This window comes from Danio rerio, chromosome 6, assembly GCF_049306965.1.
Source record: "Danio rerio strain Tuebingen ecotype United States chromosome 6, GRCz12tu, whole genome shotgun sequence".
NCBI lineage: Eukaryota > Metazoa > Chordata > Actinopteri > Cypriniformes > Danionidae > Danio > Danio rerio.
In genome coordinates this window covers 28819920-28839597 of record NC_133181.1, presented here as the reverse complement: position 1 = coordinate 28839597, position 19678 = coordinate 28819920, and the positions used below count along the sequence as shown (strand labels likewise).

At 39.3% G+C, this 19678-nt stretch overlaps 1 protein-coding gene across 4 annotated transcripts in view; it reads right to left on the bottom strand.

Annotated features, from left to right (window-relative positions):
* The window catches only part of dzip1l (DAZ interacting zinc finger protein 1-like), a 43568-nt gene that overhangs the window by 9210 nt on the left and 14680 nt on the right, over positions 1 to 19678 (bottom strand). For all 4 annotated transcript variants that reach the window (XM_068221721.2, XM_073952990.1, XM_073952989.1 and 1 more), the window contains exons 7-11: positions 18194 to 18256; positions 17967 to 18113; positions 12514 to 12544; positions 12347 to 12409; positions 12127 to 12260 (exon numbers count right to left, since the gene is read on the bottom strand). In XM_068221721.2, the coding sequence (XP_068077822.1) occupies positions 12127 to 12260; positions 12347 to 12409; positions 12514 to 12544; positions 17967 to 18113; positions 18194 to 18256 (438 nt within the window). The remainder of the gene's footprint in view (positions 1 to 12126; positions 12261 to 12346; positions 12410 to 12513; positions 12545 to 17966; positions 18114 to 18193; positions 18257 to 19678) is intronic.

Genomic DNA, 19678 nt, shown 5'->3' with positions numbered 1-19678 from the left:
TGACACAGAGCAGGTCCTACAAGCCTATTTTGAATGCACTGAATGAAGTGTTTTTGAAGCTGCAGCCACAGACTTGGACGAGCTCACAGAGACTGTAACATCATACATCTGTAAGGAGGTTTTAGTTTCTGTAAGGAGGTATGCATCCCTACCAGCACCTACTTATCATTTAACAATGATAAACCATGGTTCATACCTAAACTCAGACAGCTTCGTCAGGCCAGAGAGGATGCCTACAGGAGTGGTGACAGGATCTGGTGCAATCAAGCCAGGAACACATTGAAAGGAGATTGGTGTGGCTAAGAAAACTATGCCAAAAAGCTGCAAAACCAGTTTTCAGCTAATGACCCTGCATCAGTGTGGAGAGGCTTAAAAGGTTTTACTAATTACAAGATACCGTCCCCCAGCATCGACAACAATAAACATCTTGCAAACAAGCTGAATATGTTCTACTGTAGATTTGACACCTTTGACCAGACACCTCACACCTCCCCGGACCATCTCCCTACACAGTCGTCAAAACCACATAAACACAGCCCGGACCATCTCCCTACACTGCCATCAATACCAAATCAACACAGCCCAGACCATCTCCCAACACAGCCATCAATACCACATCAACACAGCCCTGACCATCTCCCTACACAGCCATCAATACCACATCAACACAGCCCTGATCATCTCCCCAGGTAGCAAAGAATTCTGGCCTAGATTTGGCACAAATCTGGCACATCAGGCATTCATCCGGCACTGGCATACAGCATGTGGGCCAAACATGGCCCAGGTTTGGCAGAGGTGGCACCGTCTTGAAGGCGGCAGACAAGACATGGGCCAGATGTCAAATGTAGTATTTGGCCCAGATGTTCAAAACTGATCTGTGGCCCACATAAGTTTGGCCTTTCTGGAACCACATTTAAAATACATAAAAATATTTTTTCGAGTAAAAAAATATTTAAATACACAGTCATTCCATCTTCCACTTGCATCTTCTAATGCATTTATTTTAATCTAGGAAACAATCAAGATTGAATTATTTGAATTAATCTATTCTTTCTTGTATGTTGCAACTAAATTTACCCTACATTACATTTTTTTTTATTATTCAAATTATTATTTTGCTAAATATATTATTATTAACCAATGATGATATACCATAATATACAGACGGGAGTGTTAAAATGTTGTCAATTGTTTTTGTGCTGCTTGTCTCATGCACAAACACCAGAAAAAATTTTAAAATCCAAATCTAACAATCAGGTTGTTTAGAGAAAAAGCGCGCCCGTAGCGCGCCTAATGCGCAATGCTTTATGGGTTTAGCAATATGATATTGCAGTCGTAACCATTGGTCGTGACTCTCGGTTTTCTGTTCAGTTTTCAAATATATTTTCTTCCAGTGAACGATGTGTAACGTCAGTCTGCTGATTTAGCTAGCTTGGTTAATTTTAACCACGATTAAAAAACAACGAAACAAAACTTCTAATTTGAAAAATACTCTTGGATCTATTGAAGAGGACGGTGACGGCGGGCGGCCACTTGTACGCACTTCACCAACGGTCGTGGACTTAATGCCGAGGTCAGACTGCATGATTTTCAAAGTAGTCGTGTCACTGATGTTTTCACACTGCATGACTATCTGGGCTGGCGTTTCGTCGCTGCTTTGTTTACACTGCAAGATGGATCGGCGACATGGACATTCACATTGCATGACTTTATAGGGAGAATCGCCGACAACTTCGTCCAAACTACGTCTCACAGCCAAAAACATGTAGTATATATTTTGTTATTAACGACATAATGAGAAAGAAGCCTTTAATGGGGTAGAACATGTACATGTTTGCTCACCTGGGTTTAAAGGGAATTAGCCATTTCTTCTCAACTTAAGTTGATAAAAAACTAATTTCTTTCTGTATGAAACGTCAAACAGACACGGTTGCTCCTGAGTCCTGTCAAACCTCCACTAGTTTTTCCTCCATTTCGTGGGTCCAAATAAACCGAAAAAGAGCGCTTTTAACTTCTCCCCCAGCCTCCCGCTTTCCTGCAGCAGGTACACACACACACACACACAAGTGAAAGCTGCTCTCTCATTGGCTGTAGGCGATGGCTGATGTTATTTTCAGTCAAAACTCAATTCACACGGCATGATTTGAATCGCCGACAGCTCCAGATATTTAGCACGCCAAATATCTCACAGGCATCGGCGACTCATCTGCGATTCTCTCAGATCGCGTCTTTGATAGTTCATACTGTGTGATTGTCACTCACGTGCACGAGCAGCGATTTGCCTGTGATTTCAGGCATTTGTCTGCGATTTCTCAAAACCTGTCGGCGAGCCAAAATCGGGGTTAAAATCACGCAGTCTGAACAAGGCATAACTGGAGCAAAGGCATTTTGGTAAGTAATAATTGGATTTCTAATATATTGTTTCAGATCAGTTATCAGTTTCATCGTCGGAAATGTAAATGTCATCGGCGTGGTTGTCAGTGTATACCCATAAGCTCGATAAATATTCTTTAACGTTAGCTAAAGTTAATTTATCTCATGTTAAGTGGCACATAATGATAAATAAACTCCAAAATAATATGTAAATTAACAGAAGACACGGTATAACACAATTTAAGGATATTTATTAGTTTTGTTTATCCTTATCGAACGTTACTGAGATTATCTCATTAAAAGTTGGACCATTTTCGTGCTGTGATGTTAACCCATAGCCCTTGCAAAGTTGCTGTTTACGTAATAAAGCGAGAGATGAAGGGCATTTCAATCAAAAACAGAACGATCACTTGGAATGATTCAAAATGTATTATAAAATCACACCCCTCTCTAGCACGCACGCACGCATGCATGCATGCATTGGAAAGGGAGATCTTTCATGTATTATATTTGTATTATGAACAAAAACGAAGCCTAAATTATGAGGAAATATGCTTAATTAAAGCTAAGATATATCAAATTTGAGTATGCTGTATACATTATGTGCTTACGTGGATAAGAAAGCTCTCTATTTTTATGTGCATGTGAATAAATAGGCAATTTTAGATAAGTTTGTTTCATGCCTAAACTATTAATGTTAAGTTAAAAGAGTAAACAGGTTAGAGAAATAGATTTAAAGGGATAGTTCACACAAAAATTAGTGTACAATTACTCTCCTCAAATGGTTCCAAATCTTTATGATTTTTTTTTTTCTATTAAACACCAAATAAAATGTTTTGAAAAAAGCAGAAAACATGTATTTGACTTTCATAGTAGGAAAAACTAATAGCAACAAATACAAGAGTTAATGTTTCCAATAATGTTTTTTTTTTTTAACTGTTGATAAAAATGCTAATGAAAAACATTGAAAGCCACTGTTTCAGCGGCTGTGAGACGAAACCGCCTGACATCTGAAGCCTCAGAAAAAGACATGGACTCAACCATCAAAAAATGGCTATATCTGGCCCCAGATAGGGATGGTGGCAGGAAAGAGAGACAGAAGCGAAAGGAGAATCAGGAGAAAACTGGTTGAAGAACTTGCTTATATGGGATTTGCAACTTAAAAGAGTGCAAAATGCTGTGTGTTCTGATGTTAAAGATTTACAGTATGATGATTTCCCTTGTTTTGTCATGTTTTCTTAAATGTGAAATAATAAATATTGTTCAGAACAGTCATTGTTGTGATTTGATCTGGGAAGGGTTTAGTTTGGCTGCAGGTTTAGTTCATGTGGATTAGGCTTAGGTGTGGCTCACTTTTGGGCTCTCTGGTTAAAGACTGGTCTTAACATGGTTTAATTATGGCTCAGTTTTGGTTCCAAATATTATCTTGATCTGGTCCGGTTGAGGGCCAGTTATGGCCCACATAGCAAAATTTCTCTGGCCCAGCTCTGGCCCACACAATCAGCCTTTTGCCTGGCCCACATGCCGCAGTGAATTACGGTACATGACTGGACCAAGTCTGGCTTCCAGACAATGACCATTCATGTGCCATAACTGGCCCAGTTCAGGGCCTGTTATGGGTTACTAACTTGGCTAAGACCTGGCCCAGATATGGTCTGTGTTTGGCCCTTGCCCGGAAGCCAGACTTGGTCCAGTCATGTACCGTAATTCACTGCGGCATGTGGGCCAAGTAAAAGCTGACTATACTTTACTTGGGCGGGCCGTTTAAGTATATTTAGTGACACATTTTTTACAGTTATAATCAATCTTCTACACAATTTTGTATCCGCCTAATTTAACCAAACATCCGATGTAGTGATTGATGTAGTGGAAAATCCTCTCTCCTTACACATTTCGTTCTGTGCGCCTGTGAACTGTCAGCATCCCCGCACTGCAGACCCACAAAGACATACCTTTTTGTGACTTAAAAATTTGTCTGGCCAGGATTCTAAATGTCCTAAAATGTCCAGGATTTGACTTTTGCTTGTATGCGTTTTTGCATTATTTTTATTTTTTTTTTTTATTTAAGCCTACTTTTGCTTGGCTTTGCAGCTGACTGCTTGCACTGTCGTGAGAGAAACATTCAATAATTTATTCTTGAATTTAAACAACTCCGGAAAACTTTACTGTATACTATGAGAGGACAAAATCACTGGTCTTAACTGGCTGCAAAATATACCTACACCATTAGTAATCACCGCATTTGCCTACCTTAAATAATCTACATGTTTAAATCTTGTGAATATTGTGGCATGTTTGAAAAGGTTTAGGCGGCACCTTTGAAACCCTGCTGGTTGTGGATAAAATTAAATATGACTGTGCCAATGGAGTTGCGCTGCCTGACGAAGTAAATAAACATGGCAGCCCTTGCGGATCTGCGTTGCCGGCCGACGGAAGCAAATGCAGTGGCGGCCGCAGCACTACAGCTATAGTAACTGTTAAAACACCCAAATTTTCAGGTAAAGCTGATTGGGATGCTTTTCATGTGCAATTTGAATTGCTGGCTCAAGCTGGGGGCTCAAAGGTCCTGAATTGGCTATGTGCCTTCCTGATGATGCCCTGTCCTGCTTGTTACTTCTTAGCCCTGAACACAGACATGACTATAATGCACTTGTCTGCGCTCTGAAATGACGGTTTGGCCAATTAGGCAGGCAGGCCTCCTGCGTTCTAAACTGCATAATAGACACAGGCTTCCAAGAGAGCAGCTGAGAGTTTTGGCAAATGACATTGAGAATCTGACTCGACGTGCATATGCCCACATGCCTCCCTCTGTGCAAGGGAAGCTTGCAAGAGACCAGTTCGTTCAGGTTCTTACCCCTGTGGAGCTCCGCAGACAAACACAACTTGCCCACCCACAAACCCTACAGGATGCTTTAGAGATGTCTTTAAAGAGAGGGATTGTTTGTGGAACCCTTACATTAGAAGAGAGTCATCACAAAATTGTTCCAGTAAGGTCTGCTGGTGTGGGGGAGGGGTTAAGTGAAAGACCAGCCTGGGTGTCAGAGATAACTGAGTTAATTAGATCTGTGACACTGTAACCAGAGCAATGTCTTCGCACTAGACCAAGGGTTTGTTGGGGTTGTGGGCAAACTGGACATTTAGTCAGTGTCCTAATCTAGCGGTGAACCAGGGAAACAGCCAGGGGTCCGCATAAGCAGGGACGTGCAGACCCCCAACTCTCCTCCCAGCCATGTGACTTTTCCTTCAGGGGGCAAAGAAGTTTGTCAATCAGAGATAAAACATGTTCTGTTGGGGGAGGGGAAATATGGGCCAAAAGCATCTGTAGTTGTGATAGGTCGAACATGTGTTAGTGATTTTTGCCATGTACCAATTTTAGTAGAAGGAGTTCCATGAGTGGCATTGGTGGATACAGGCTCTACTGTGACGGTCATAAAACCACATTTGGTACCAACCAATGCCAGACTGGAGCCCACCACTGTGCGGTTATCCACAGTGACAGGGGAACTCGCACCAATAAAGGGTAAAGGGGAGGTTGAGCTCACTGGAGGGAAGTCACTGTGTGGGTGCTTCTGTCCAGAACCCTTGTATTCTAGGGCTAGACTTCCAAAGAAGTTCAGGTTGTCAGTTAGACTTAAAGAATGGCATGCTCCGCTCTGAAGGTCCTGAGGTTATCATGTCCACTGGAAATAACATGGGCATGTCTTTTACAGGTCTCCTAGAGGCCAAAACATCTCCTGGGAACCCTAATGTGGGGGAGAATCTATCACACTTGCTAAACCACAACAAAGCTGCAAACAGTCATCAAGGGGTAAACAATTCTCCTACTCCCTTAACCCATGTCCTGCCTGTGGTCTATCCCAGGGTGGCCCCACAATCCCTTGACATACAAGGGCCGGAAACCAGCACTCTGGTTTCCTATCTTGGGGGGGAGACAGGGTTGGGGGATCTAAAAGAGTTATGGCGTAAAAATTGTGAGGGCTTGGATGAGTGTCAACAGAAGCAGTTTTGGGATTTGTTATTTAATTTCAACCACTGTTTTGCATTTAGGGAGGGAGATGTGGGGCAAACACACCTAGTGCAACATGAAATAGAGACTGGAGATGCCACAGCCATTAGGCTGCGACCACAGAGACTCCCCTTAGTACGACAATACGTTGCTGATAAGGCCTTGACAGAAATGGCTCAAGCAAGAATAATTGAGCCCGCAAAGAGTGCATGGGGTGCACCGATAGTCTTAGTGCTTAAGAAGGGGCGGCAGTGGAGATTTTGTGTTGACTACAGATGCCTTAATGAGGTGAACAGAAAGGACTCCTACCCCATTCCACGGGTTGACGAGTCACTTGACCTTGTGGTGGGGTCCTTGTGGTACACTTCTTTGGACCTCCGTTCTGGCTATTGGCAGGTACCGCTTGCACCTGATGCAAGGCCTAAAACAGATTTTTGTACAAGTCGAAGATTGTGGCAGTTTCGGGTGCTCTGTTTCGGTCTCTGCAATGTGCCTGCCACGTTTGCAAGGTTAATGGACAAGGTGGTGTCAGGTATTCCAAGGTCTTAGTGTCTGGTGTATTTAGATGACAAACTGGTCCATGGTAGCTCTTTTCAAACCTCACTGAAATCCCTCACTCATGTACTGGTTCGTGTGAGTGAGGCTGGCTTGAAGCTGTACCCAGAAAAATGTAAATTGTTTAGGAGGGAGTTGACATTTCTAGGACACAAATTGGGGGGACAGGGAATTGGCACAGTGGAAGAGAAGGTGCAGGTTGTGAGCAATTGGCCTGCTCCCACCACAGCACAGCAGCTTAAATTTTTTCTTGGCTTGGCTTCATATTACAGGAGGTTTGTGAAGGGTTTTTTCTGTCCATTTTAAGTATTACCTGTGCGGGTTACATTTCACTGTACACACTGACGATTTTGCTCTCCAGTGGCTTATGGCATTTAAAGAGCCAGAGGGCCAATTGGCATGCTGGATTGAAGAACTTCAGGCGTACAACATAAAGGTAGTTCACCGTGCAGTGTTGAGCCATGTGCGATAGCTGGGTGTCACTACTGCGACAAGAAGAAAGCCAGGGACAGAGAGCTGGGGAACATTGATGTGGGGGAGAATTCTGCGGATTGTAAGTGTGGGGGTACACTGGTGTGTGCGGCAATGGAGGTTGTGGGCATAGAGGACTGGAAGCGGCTGCAAGAAGAAGATGTAGACCTGCAGCACGTAATCCAGTGGGCCCAAGCCCAACAACGACCACCGTGGGAGGAAGTGGCCGTTCTGTCACTGTCCACAAAAACTTAATGGGCCAACTTGCGTTTGCAGGGATGGGTGGTTGGAGAGAGGGGGGAAAGACCCCACCACTGGGGATGAAAGGTGGCAGGTGGTGGTACCAAAAGTGTTGCGTAAAGGGGTTATTGGGGCTTCCCATGGTACAGTGGGGTCTGGACACTTTGGTGTCTACAAAAACACTTAACCACATGAGGCTATGCTTTTACTGGGGATACCTCTCTTTTCATCCTGATGATCCCTCGGTTTCAGCTCGTATCTCAGCCTGCCTGTTGGACATTTCACACTGGATGAAAGATCATCATCTTCAGCTTAACCTCGCGAAAACGGAAATGCTTGTAGTTTCTGCCAACCCGACTCTACACTATGACTTTTCAATCCAGATGGATGGGGCAACCATTACTGCATCCAAAATGGTGAAAAGCCTTGGAGTAACGATTGATGACCAACTAAACTTCTCTGACACATTTCTAGAACTGCTCGATCGTGCAGATTCGCACTCTATAACATCAGAAAGATCCGACCCTTCTTATCAGAACATGCAGCTCAACTCCTTGTTCAAGCTCTTGTTCTCTCCAAACTGGACTACTGCAACTCTCTGCTAGCGGGGCTTCCAGCTAACTCTATCAATCCTCTTCAGCTGCTCCAAAACGCTGCAGCACGAGTGGTCTTTAATGAACCTAAAAGAGCACATGTCACTCCGCTACTCATCCGTTTGCACTGGCTGCCAGTTGCTGCTAGCATCAAATCAAAGCTCTGATGTTCCCGAACGCTCGCGTTCAATCTGCCCAGTTGCTGGAATGAACTCCCTAATGGCATCAAAACGGCAGAGTCACTCGTTGTTTTCAAGAAACGACTAAAAACTATTTAGTCTCCACTTCACTTCATAATCTGCAATTTCCTTTCTGGATATATTACTAATTGTACTCAACAAAAAAAAAAGTACTAATACTTTCCTTCTTAGACTTTACAGACCTGAAACTTGCCTATAGCACTTATTCATTATTGCTCTTATAGTTGTGTAAATTGCTTCCTTGTCCTCATTTGTAAGTCGCTTTGGATAAAAGCATCTGCTAAATGACTAAATGTAAATGTAAATGTACTGGGGTCGGGTGAGGAGAGATGGAGAGGATTTTTGTTGTCGCTGTGATGCTTGCTCTGCCCATAAGGGTCCCCCAGGTCGGTCCATTGCTCCCCTTCAGCTGTAGGAGGGCCAATGGAGAGGGTGGGGGTAGATGTAATGGGGCCATTCCAACGCTCAGAGAGGGGCAACAGGTTTGTGTTGACGTCTATGGATTATTTTATGAAATGGCCAGAGGCGTACGCACTACCAGACCAGGAAGCTGAGACAGTGGCAGATGCATTAGTAGATGGGATGTTTTGCCGTTCTGGGGTCCCTGAGTCCATCCACAGTGACCAAGGCCGAAACTTTGAGTCACTGGTATTTGCAGCTATGTGTGTAAAACTGGGGATCCACAAGACCAGGACTACCCCTTTTCACCCACAAAGTGACGGTCTTGTCGAAAGATTTAATAGAACACTGGCAGAACAACTAGCCATTGTGACTGAAACTAATCAGCGAGATTGGGACAAGCACCTGCCATTTATTTTAATGGCATGCCGATCGGCTGTGCAAGACTCAACTTATGCACACCCACCCTTTTAATGTTGGGCAGAGAAATCGGAATGCCTGGGGAAATGGCTTATGGAAGGCCTTCGGATGCACCTGCTGTGCCTCCGGGCCCTATATATGCAAGTAGGCTCCAGGCCTTTTTAGAAACTCCTCATAGTTTTGCAAGGCAACAGTTGCTGAAAGCAGGGACCCGACAGAAGCGGAATTATGTTTTGATTTCAGTTTCAGCTGATGATGATGTGCGGCGAGTTGACTTGCCTGTGTAGATACTGCTGAGGATAAGTGAGTGATAGCTGCTGGATCGTAGCATGGCGAAGTCTTCTGTAATGATTCGTCACAAGGATTGGGATCCATTGTGCTAGCTTTATTATAATCATAGTCAGAAATGGCAAAGTAAACAGAATTGTGGTCATCAACAGGCAAATGGTCAGGGCAGGCAGCAAACAATCATAAACGGTAGGAAGGCAGGGTCACAACAGAAAAATGAAGACAGAATATAAATGCTCAGAAATGTCAACAAGATGCAAACAAGACTTTGCAAAGAGTGAGACAAACCAGTCTGCTTAAATAGATGGTGAAGTGATTTCAGCTGGACCTGTAATTATTCCCGGTACGGGGAAGATGGGAAATGTAGTGAAGAGGAAACGATGACTGCTGGTCAGAGGAGGGAATCACAGAGTTTGTCTCTGTGACAATATATGGTCCCAGGGATAACAAAGGAATTGTCTGTAGACTTTCAAGAAAGGGTTGTCTTGAGGCACAAGGCTGGGGATGGTTACAGAAAAAGTCAATTTTGGAATAAGGCTTTAATATGAAAAAATGTTACAGTATAACTTTTACAGTCATATTTAACTGTATATATATATATATATATATATATATATATATATATATATATATATATATATATATATATATATATATATATATATATATATATTAGGGATGGGAAGATTATTCGATATGTATCGATACGCGGTCATGCGCGTGCATGATGCGAGTGCATCGGTTGAGCAGCAGAGGATGAATGAAATTTTGGAAGCAAATCGAGATGCATTAGTTTTTGCGAGATGCATCGGTTTTTCCAAGATACAGCTTATATTTTTAATATAGAATGTATTTTTTATTTATTAACAAGTGTTGTCAACCTGTTTTTGGTGCATAATTTAATTGACCTACATAAAGTAAGCCTAACGGATTTGCGGATGTGTACACTTACACTACAACTCAGTGTATCAGGTGTGCGGATGAAGCTAGTGGTGCGCCCTCAGAAAGCGCGAGAAGCAAAACAAACATTTTTTTCCCCACTGAGTTTTAAATCTAAAGTATGGCAACATTATGGATTTAAGGATGGACGACATGACAGGACAGATGCAATTTGCAAAAGTGTGCCGCGCATCTGTAAAATACGCGGGCAGTACGACTAATCTGAAATCTCACTTGAAGCGGCGCCACGGTGTTGTTGTGAAAGCTCCATCTTCCAGTGGACCTCTATTCTGCCGCCCTATGCGCGGATATAACTGAGGACGCGCCGGTGTCGCGGACCTCTATTCTGCTGCCCTATGCGCGGATATAATTGAGGACGCGCGGGTGTAGCGGACCTCTATTCTTCCACCCTATGCGCGGATATAACTGAGGACGCGGGTGTCGCGGACCTCTATTCTGCCACCCTATGCGCGGATATAACTGAGGACAAGCGGGCGCTGATGGAGGTGTCGCGGACATAACTGAGGATGCGGGTGTTGCGGACGCCGCCCTCTCTATACTGCCGCCCTAGGCGGCCGCCTAGGTCGCCTCTATGGACGTGCCGGCCCTGTTCATCTGCAAAGATATTCAGCCTAGTGTCACGGAGAACGAAGGTTTTGAACACCTCCTTCTGTTAATTTTTATTTAATTATAATAATAGTAATAATATTAATAATAATAATGATAAAAATAATGGGTGTCACGGTGGCACAGTGGGTAGTTTGACCACCTCACAGCAAGAAGATTGCTGGTTTGTTATATTTTTATTAGCCTGTTGTTTACAGTGACAGTGATGTTTCAAAGCAGCATAACACTGCTAGTTCACGACCTTAAGTTTTGAATATTCAGTGGCAAAATATATCTTTGTAAAACTTGTTTTCATAGTTGAAAAGTTAAATCACAATTCTTGTTGTGCAATGCTAAACCTTTATGTTGAAAGAGTGCAAATATATATATTTTAATATATATTGCACTTATACATTCTGTTTATCTTGAAAATACTTAAATAATATGTGCTATATGTTCTAAAATGGCCCTCTACTGTAAACTGACACTCTGGCTCTGAGAGAAAAGCCAGTTTGTAAAAAAAAAAAAGTCAATAAATTTAATAATTAAAATTTAAGTATAATTAAATAAATTTAATAAATTTTAATAATTAAATAATTAAATAAATTTAAGTTAATAAATAATCAATCAAACTCATTCAATGGCACAGCATCCTCTTTCACATAATCTCATAAACTTGATCTAATAAGTTAGTGCTGAATTATCGCATTGTATCATGATATGGGTGTAAATCGTATCGTGTTGCATCGCAATATGTCACAAATGTATCGCTAATATATCGGATCGTATTCTTTGTATCGAGATGCGTATCGGATCGGCATTATAGCTTAGATGCCCAACCCCAATATATATATATATATATATATATATATATATATATATATATATATATATATATATATATATATATATATATATATATATATTATTCTGTTTATTTACTTCATTCATTCATTCCTTTTCTAGAAAAAATGGTGAATTTTCATAAAAAAGTAATTTTAAAATCTATATTTCTGGTTTTGTCAGTGTGTTCTACCTTTCGCAGTCCCATATTCTCCAGTTTTTGCTCCAGTGATTCTTCTAGAATGGGTTTAGATTCTCTCATCAGCGCAGGCTTTCCTTTACGTATCTTTGGAGCCTTCCACTGGGGTTCATCTGAATCTTCCTGACCTGTACACACACATTTTGTTTTAAGCACACCATGGCATAATCAAAGTATCCACTCTGCAGTAGTTTAAAACAACAATAGCACTTACTATCTCTGTCTTGTTCCACTGGCTCCTCTGAAGAATCCTGGTCATTCAGTGAAACAACTGAAACTACCAAATATAATAAAAAAAATGAACAAAACCTCATTCAATTCATGTCATTTTTATTTAATTTGCAATAGCAAAGTTCACATATGGCAGATATAATTCATTACCTGGGACTGGGGTGGCTGATAGTTTTTTAATCTGTGTGATAAAGCATAAATTAGAAGGATAATTGGCGTTTAAGAATCATGACATTTGCATATCATTTTACAATAACTAAATTCAGTTTATTAATCTAGTTTTAAATTATTACTTTAAGAAGGTAAAGGTGAAGAGTGCCAATTTTCAGTATGAAATTACCTCAGTAAAGCTACAGCTATATAAAAGCTATACGTTTGTAGCAGGTTTAATATGGTTTTGCAGTTTTAAACTAGACATTATTTCAATACTATTTTTAATGTGCTATATATTGTTGTTTAATTGTAGTTACAATCTATATTTATTTATTTATGTAGGTTTATATTTTGTCAACAAAATTATATTTAGTTTTCATATATTAGTTTCACTTTTAGTTTTAGTAATTATAGTTTAGCAGAGTTAACAGACAAAAACAAAGTTTGGTTTTTGCACATTTTGATATATTAATTCACTTAGTAATACATATATTCACCTTATTCTCCGCCGACGAGCGGGTGCTGCCATTTGAATCTTTTTGGCTTGAGACTTCCGGTCTCATTCACTTCCATTCATTTTTTGACGTTAAAAACTGCTCATTACGCCGCTTGATGTTGAAATTTGATATTTACTTATTTTATTATTTTACTTGGTCTGCTTAGCCAGGCAAACATCTGTTTGTAGAGCAAGTAGTTTGATCGTTTTCTGGCGTTTAATTTTCCCAGTCATTTCTCCTATAGGCGACTGAATCGGAAGTTCTAAGACAATCGCGAAAACAGGCACACTTCCGCATTTTAGAATAAGGTCAATAAAATGCATATTTAGACAAGCATGAACACAAAACCATACTAATTAAATGGGGTCATTGCTTAAATACTGTCCATTATAAAGGACATAACATTTTTTATTTATTTGGTTTTTTTTTTGTGCTTCCTGAGCTTTTTATGATCTAATCCAATCAAATGGCTGTAAGGTTCGGCATATTGTAACTTGAAAAAAATCCACAACACTGAAAAGCAGCACGGCATCGCTTCACTCCAGACACAGACATAAGCCACATTTACAATGTTTTTATTCAGATTTATTGATATATTTGCCAATTTTTCATAGATTTAATGTAAAAAAAGTGTTACTACACTCTTTTGTAACATTTTAAGCTTTAGATAAGGAATATGTCTGTCCATTAGGATATACAATGAGTTCAAAATCTGTTAAGGAATTTAAATCTCCAGTAATGCTGATTGAATTTATATATATATATATATATATATATATATATATATATATATATATATATATATATATATATATATATATATTTATATATATATATATATATATATATATATATTTATATATATATATATATATATATATATATATATATATATATATATATATATATATATATATATATATATATAAAACTATATAATGTACCAATTAATTGCTAAAACAATTTCAAAAGCATAATATACAGATCTTGAAGTTCTTGAGCATATAGCAGATGGAAATATCTTAGATGTGGGCATTATGTCCAGTGATGATACATTTTTTATAAACAAAATGCAAACTATACACTACCTGACAAAAGTCTTGTCCCCTATCCAAGTTTTAGGAACGGCAAATAATACCTTGACTTCTAGTTGATGTAGATCGTTTGGCATCAGAAGTGGCTTATTTGAAAGCCAAAGGCCTCTAGATTATGCTTATTTTACCAAAATAAAATATGATCATGCCTTTAATATTTAATTATTTATTCCCAAGAGCTTGGAGGACTGCAACCAAACACCTCTTCAATGACTCAAATAACTTATTAATAAAGTCATCTGGAATGGCAAAGAAAGCGTTCTTGCTGGACTCCCAAAGTTTATCAAGATTCTTTGGATTCATCTTCAAAGCCTCCTTCTTCATCTTACTCCAGACATGCTCAATAGACAAATTAACAACCTACATCACACGGGTCCTCAGTTGCATAAAAAGGCTGACTGCAATAGCAAACATGTTGTGTTGTGCGGAAGGACGCCAAATTCGAAAATTTGAAAACTTAACTTTTACCGTACACCACACTGCTTTTTCTGCCAACTGCAGACGTCTTTGGCTAATAGGGAGCTGAATGAAGTGACAACCTAATTAGAAATGCTGGACTTTCATGTTATATCAGGTAAGTTCACACTATGCTAAATTATACACATTGTACTGGTTTTTGACTGCAGCAATAATTTCAGCAAAAACATTTATTAACATGGTTAATTAAACTGCAGACACTGAATGCTAAGTATGAAACGTGAAAGTGTAAGTTATTAGGCTATTAAGTTGGTTTTATATTTACAAATTCATTCAGAGACAACTTGTGACACACTCCCTATATTGTTTACCACAGCACTTTGAATGCTCGGTCTGAAATAACCTGCAAGTGTGACTTGAAAACAACATTAACATTGTTTATTTAAATGTGAACAATGTTGTACTTTGATAGTCATTAGCTGCTAATAGGAATTCACTATTTATAGTTTGCAAATATTACTTTTATGAAATTATCCTATTAAGGAGAAAGTCTGAAAGTGCGAATATAAAGCCCACTTTACCTTTATTTGTACGTTCACATAGCCTGCCGTACAGGTGCAGTTCGCTGTCAAAATGCATTTGTTCTGCTTGTTGATGACTGCCCAGGCCTTGTATAGCTTCGTCTTCTTTCCTTGTCTTTGGCTAGGCAGAACCTCGTTTTTAGCACTACAAAGTGGTGAATCTGGTAATCATGGAACATTATTTCTTGCACATGACCACACAGAACAAAATTGTTGGCATCCAAAGATTTGTAGGCCTTTAACTTCTTTCTTGTTAAAACACTTGGGCTGCGTCCAAAACCGCCTACTACTTGGTAGGTACTGCATTTGAATTTAAACGTACTACTCGGCCGTTAGAAAGGTACGTTCTATACAGTATAAATGTGAAAAGTATGAATGGAATTCGGACATACTACATCCGCCATTTTGTCATGGTCATGTGACCTACCTGCGTCAATTGCGTTGCTTTACTCCCATTCATGAATTCGCTTGCGGGACATCATGGGATAGCGCAGCATGCATGGGATGCGCACTCTAGAATCTCGCCGGAAGTATTAAGTTATCCAGGTAGTTCTCGGAAACTGATTTTTGAATTCTATGAATTCGGACATACTACTCGGCTCACATACTGATTTTAGCGTACTATATAGTATGGAAGTATGCGGTTTCGGATGCAGCTTTGGAGCTTCATTGAGATAGTATATTTGGGGCTGGATGCTTGGCCATTTCGTCTTATCCAATATCCATTGGGAGGGTGCTATTGCAGATGGACCTGTCAGAAGAACGTCACTCACTTTGACGTTAATTTTGCAGAATCACTGTGCTTATCACTGGGTGATGAGTTGTTATAATACGCTGAAAGCATTATGTTAATATTAAATCTAATATGTAATCAATATATCTTATTATTAAGACAACAACAAACTTTGTACCGCTTCGGATGTCATTTCCTCGCTATAAATGCTAGCGCTCCTGTTTTTTTTCTGCCACCTCCGTGCACGTGCATCCTGAATGTTTATAAACATGGTAATTGGTCTATAATGTTCATGCCTAATGACTGGGCTGGCCAATCCTGGAGCACCTTGACCTTCTTTGCTTAGAGGAACTTTGATGTGGAGGCAGAAATATGAGAGGGAGCGCTATCCTGCTGAAGAATTTGCCCTCTTCTGTGGTTTGTAATGTAATGGGCAGCACAAATGTCTTGATAACTCAATGTTATGGCTGTTGATGTTGCCATCCATTCTGCAGATCGCTCACATGCCCCTATTCTAAATGTAACCCCAAACCATGTTTTTTTCCTTCACCAATCTTGCCTGATTTTTGTGAGAATCTTGGCTCCATGAAATTGTTGCTCTTACAACTGAGATTGACGAAAAGACTTTTGTCAAGTAGTGTACAAAAAAAATCTAAAAATTAAAATGGTACAGTCTTAAGCTTAGTGATTTTGAAAATAAATTTCAAGATTATACCAACAATCTTTTTTTTTTTTTTTTTTTTTCGTATTTTATGTTGGTATAATGTTCTGAACTGTTCTGACCTGATGTCCATTGAAATAGACAAAAAAGTGTATACTTTCATTCATTCATATTCTTTTTGGCTTAGTCCCTTTATTGATCCGGGTCGCCACAGTGGAATAAATCGCCAACTTATCCAGCACATTTTTACGCAGCGGATTCCCTTCCAGCTGCAACCCATCACTGGGAAACATCCATTCACATTCATTCACACACATACACTACGGACAATTTAGCCTACCTAATTCACCTGAACCACATGTCTTTGGACTGTGGCGGAAACTGGAGCACCCACAGGAAACCCATGCGGATGCGGGGAGAACTCCACACAGAAATGCCAGCTGACCCAGTCGAGGTTCGAACCACCGCGTCGTCATATATATATATATATATATATATATATATATATATATATATATATATATATATATATATATATATATATATATACTTAAAGGTTGTAGAATTTGCAATTTTGTAATTTGGTCTCATTTAAAGGAGCCTCTGGAACCGTGAAAACATACTTTTACATTTTTAGAAACTTGGACCATAATTCGGGCCTGAAGAGGTTAATATTTAGATACAAATAATTTTTGCATTTTCCTATAACTAAAGTACAATAATAAAATCCTGAAAAATGCAGACAAACTTATTCAAATTAAATATAATATAACATTAAACATGCCCAGTGAACATTGTTTGGCACATGAAAAAACAGATCAAATCATCTACAGCCTTGTTTTTCTATATAAATGTGTTTGACTCATGTGTTTGGTTATAGAGTTAGAGTTAGGTTAACCCTAGCTCTAAACACACTCAGTGTTTAAAAAGCTCTTCAGGTATTCTTCTAAACAGCCGCAGGTGATATTTTCAGCCACAGGATGAGTGCTTATTAACTCTGAAAATAATAATTTATTTTTGCTAATTATTATTTTATTTTAGTTCGTTTTTCCATAACTGTTGTTAGCTTTATTTATTTAGTTACTATTATTATTATTAGTAGTAGTATTGTTATTATTATTATTAATAATAATAATAATAATTTGACCAACAGATTAAGTCTAACTTTCAGTTTACATTTATGAAAATAACACTGGTATACAATATTATTATTTTATTTTATCTTTTTTAATGACAGCCTGCAACAACCTGTTAACTGACTTCTGTGCACAAAGCCAATAAGATGTTACTTATAAAGACTAACAAAAGACTTTTGAAGATAAGCACTGGAATCTAAAAACATTATTTTTGTAATTCTGTTTGGTGTCTCTAGTGGCACTTTGCTATTAAGGCAACATTTCCTGAAAAGAGCATGGCATTACAGCTGACTTTCATCCTCTGTTTCTGATTGTGGAGTAAATAACCAACCTTCTCCTCCTGGGATTTGATGAGTCTGTCCTTCTGACTCAGCTGAGAGGACAGAGAGACGACCTGCTGCTGAAGCTTCTGCACACTGGAAGTGGAGTTTTTTTCTACAGACAAGGCCTTTAGAAGCCTGGAGTTTTCACTTTTTAGCTGTGACACACATAGAAATTATAGATGTTATGAGATGAGTTTAACATGATGCATTTGATTGCATTACCAGAAAGACTTGCCTCTTTGTTTTCCTGCTGATGTCTTTTCTGTGCTTCCTGAAATTTTCTTCTCCATTCACTTTTCTAAATCAATAAAACATATATTTCAGGGTTTCTGCAGGTATCTTAAAATCTCATTTAATGCTTGTTTATGCCTTATTTTAAATTGTAATGTCATACACAACCCACAACAAACCATGGACTCCATATACACATGTACAGTATATGTGCATGTTTTTTTACTTATAAGTAAATATTTTGATTCTATTAAATCGTGGTTTCACGATAACACAACAAAAGAAATATTACTCTGAACAGAATTTAGAATTAGAAATGGCCTAGGGGACAGCTTAAACAGTCAACATTTAATTGAAGATATCTACAATCACTAGCCACTTTATTAGGTACATCTGTCCAACTGCTCGTTAACGCAAATTTCTAATCAGCCAATCACATGGCAGCAACTCATTGCATTTAGTCATGTAAACATGGTCAAGACGATCTGCTGCAGTTTAAACCAAGCATCAGAATGGGGAGGAAAGATGATTTAAGTGACTTTGAACATGGCATGTTTGTTGGTGCCAGATGGGCTGGTCTGCGTATTTCAGAATCTGCTGATCTACTGGGATTTCCAAGCACAACCATTTCTAGGGTTTACAGAGAATAGTCAGAAAAAGAGAAAATATCACGTGAGATGGCCAGACTGGTTCCAGCTAATGGAAAGGCAACAGTAACTCAAATAACCACTCTCTACAACCAAAGTATGCAGAAGAGCATCTTTGAATGCAGAACACGTCCAACCTTGAGGCAGATGGGCTACAGCAGCAGACTGTGACCCACTCCTGTCAGGAAACTGAAGTAACAATTTGCACAGCCTCACCAAATTGGACAATAGAAGATTGAAAAAATGTTGCCTGGTCTGATGAGTCTCGATTTCAGAATTTGGCGTCAACAACATGAAAACATGGATCCATCTTCTGCCTTGTATCAACAATTCAGGCTGGTGGTGGTGTAATGTGGTCTTGTATTTTCTTGGCACACTTTGGGCCCATTAGTATCAATTGAGCATCATGTCAACGCCACAGACTACCTGAGTATTTTTGTTGACCATGTCTATCCCTTTATGACCACAGTGTACATATCTTCTGATGGCTACTTCCAGCAGGATAATGCATCATGTCATAAATCGTGAATTATTTAAGACTGGATTCTTGAACATGACAATGAGTTCACTGTACTTAAATGATCTCCACAGTCACCAGAAATCTTTTATCATGTGGTTCAATCACATCTCTAAATGAACCAAGTACAATGAATGCTTGTCTGTTTCATGATGGCTTATCTAAATATCCTGTGTCACACCAGTTTTGCACTGGTTGGACCAAATGACCAAACTGGTTCTGTGTTTTTAATCACAATTTGCAATAGTAATTTAAAGTAAGTTATTACTGAAGCTATATTCAAAATACTTTGGTAAAACTGCTTTTCTTTAAAAAGCAATACTTT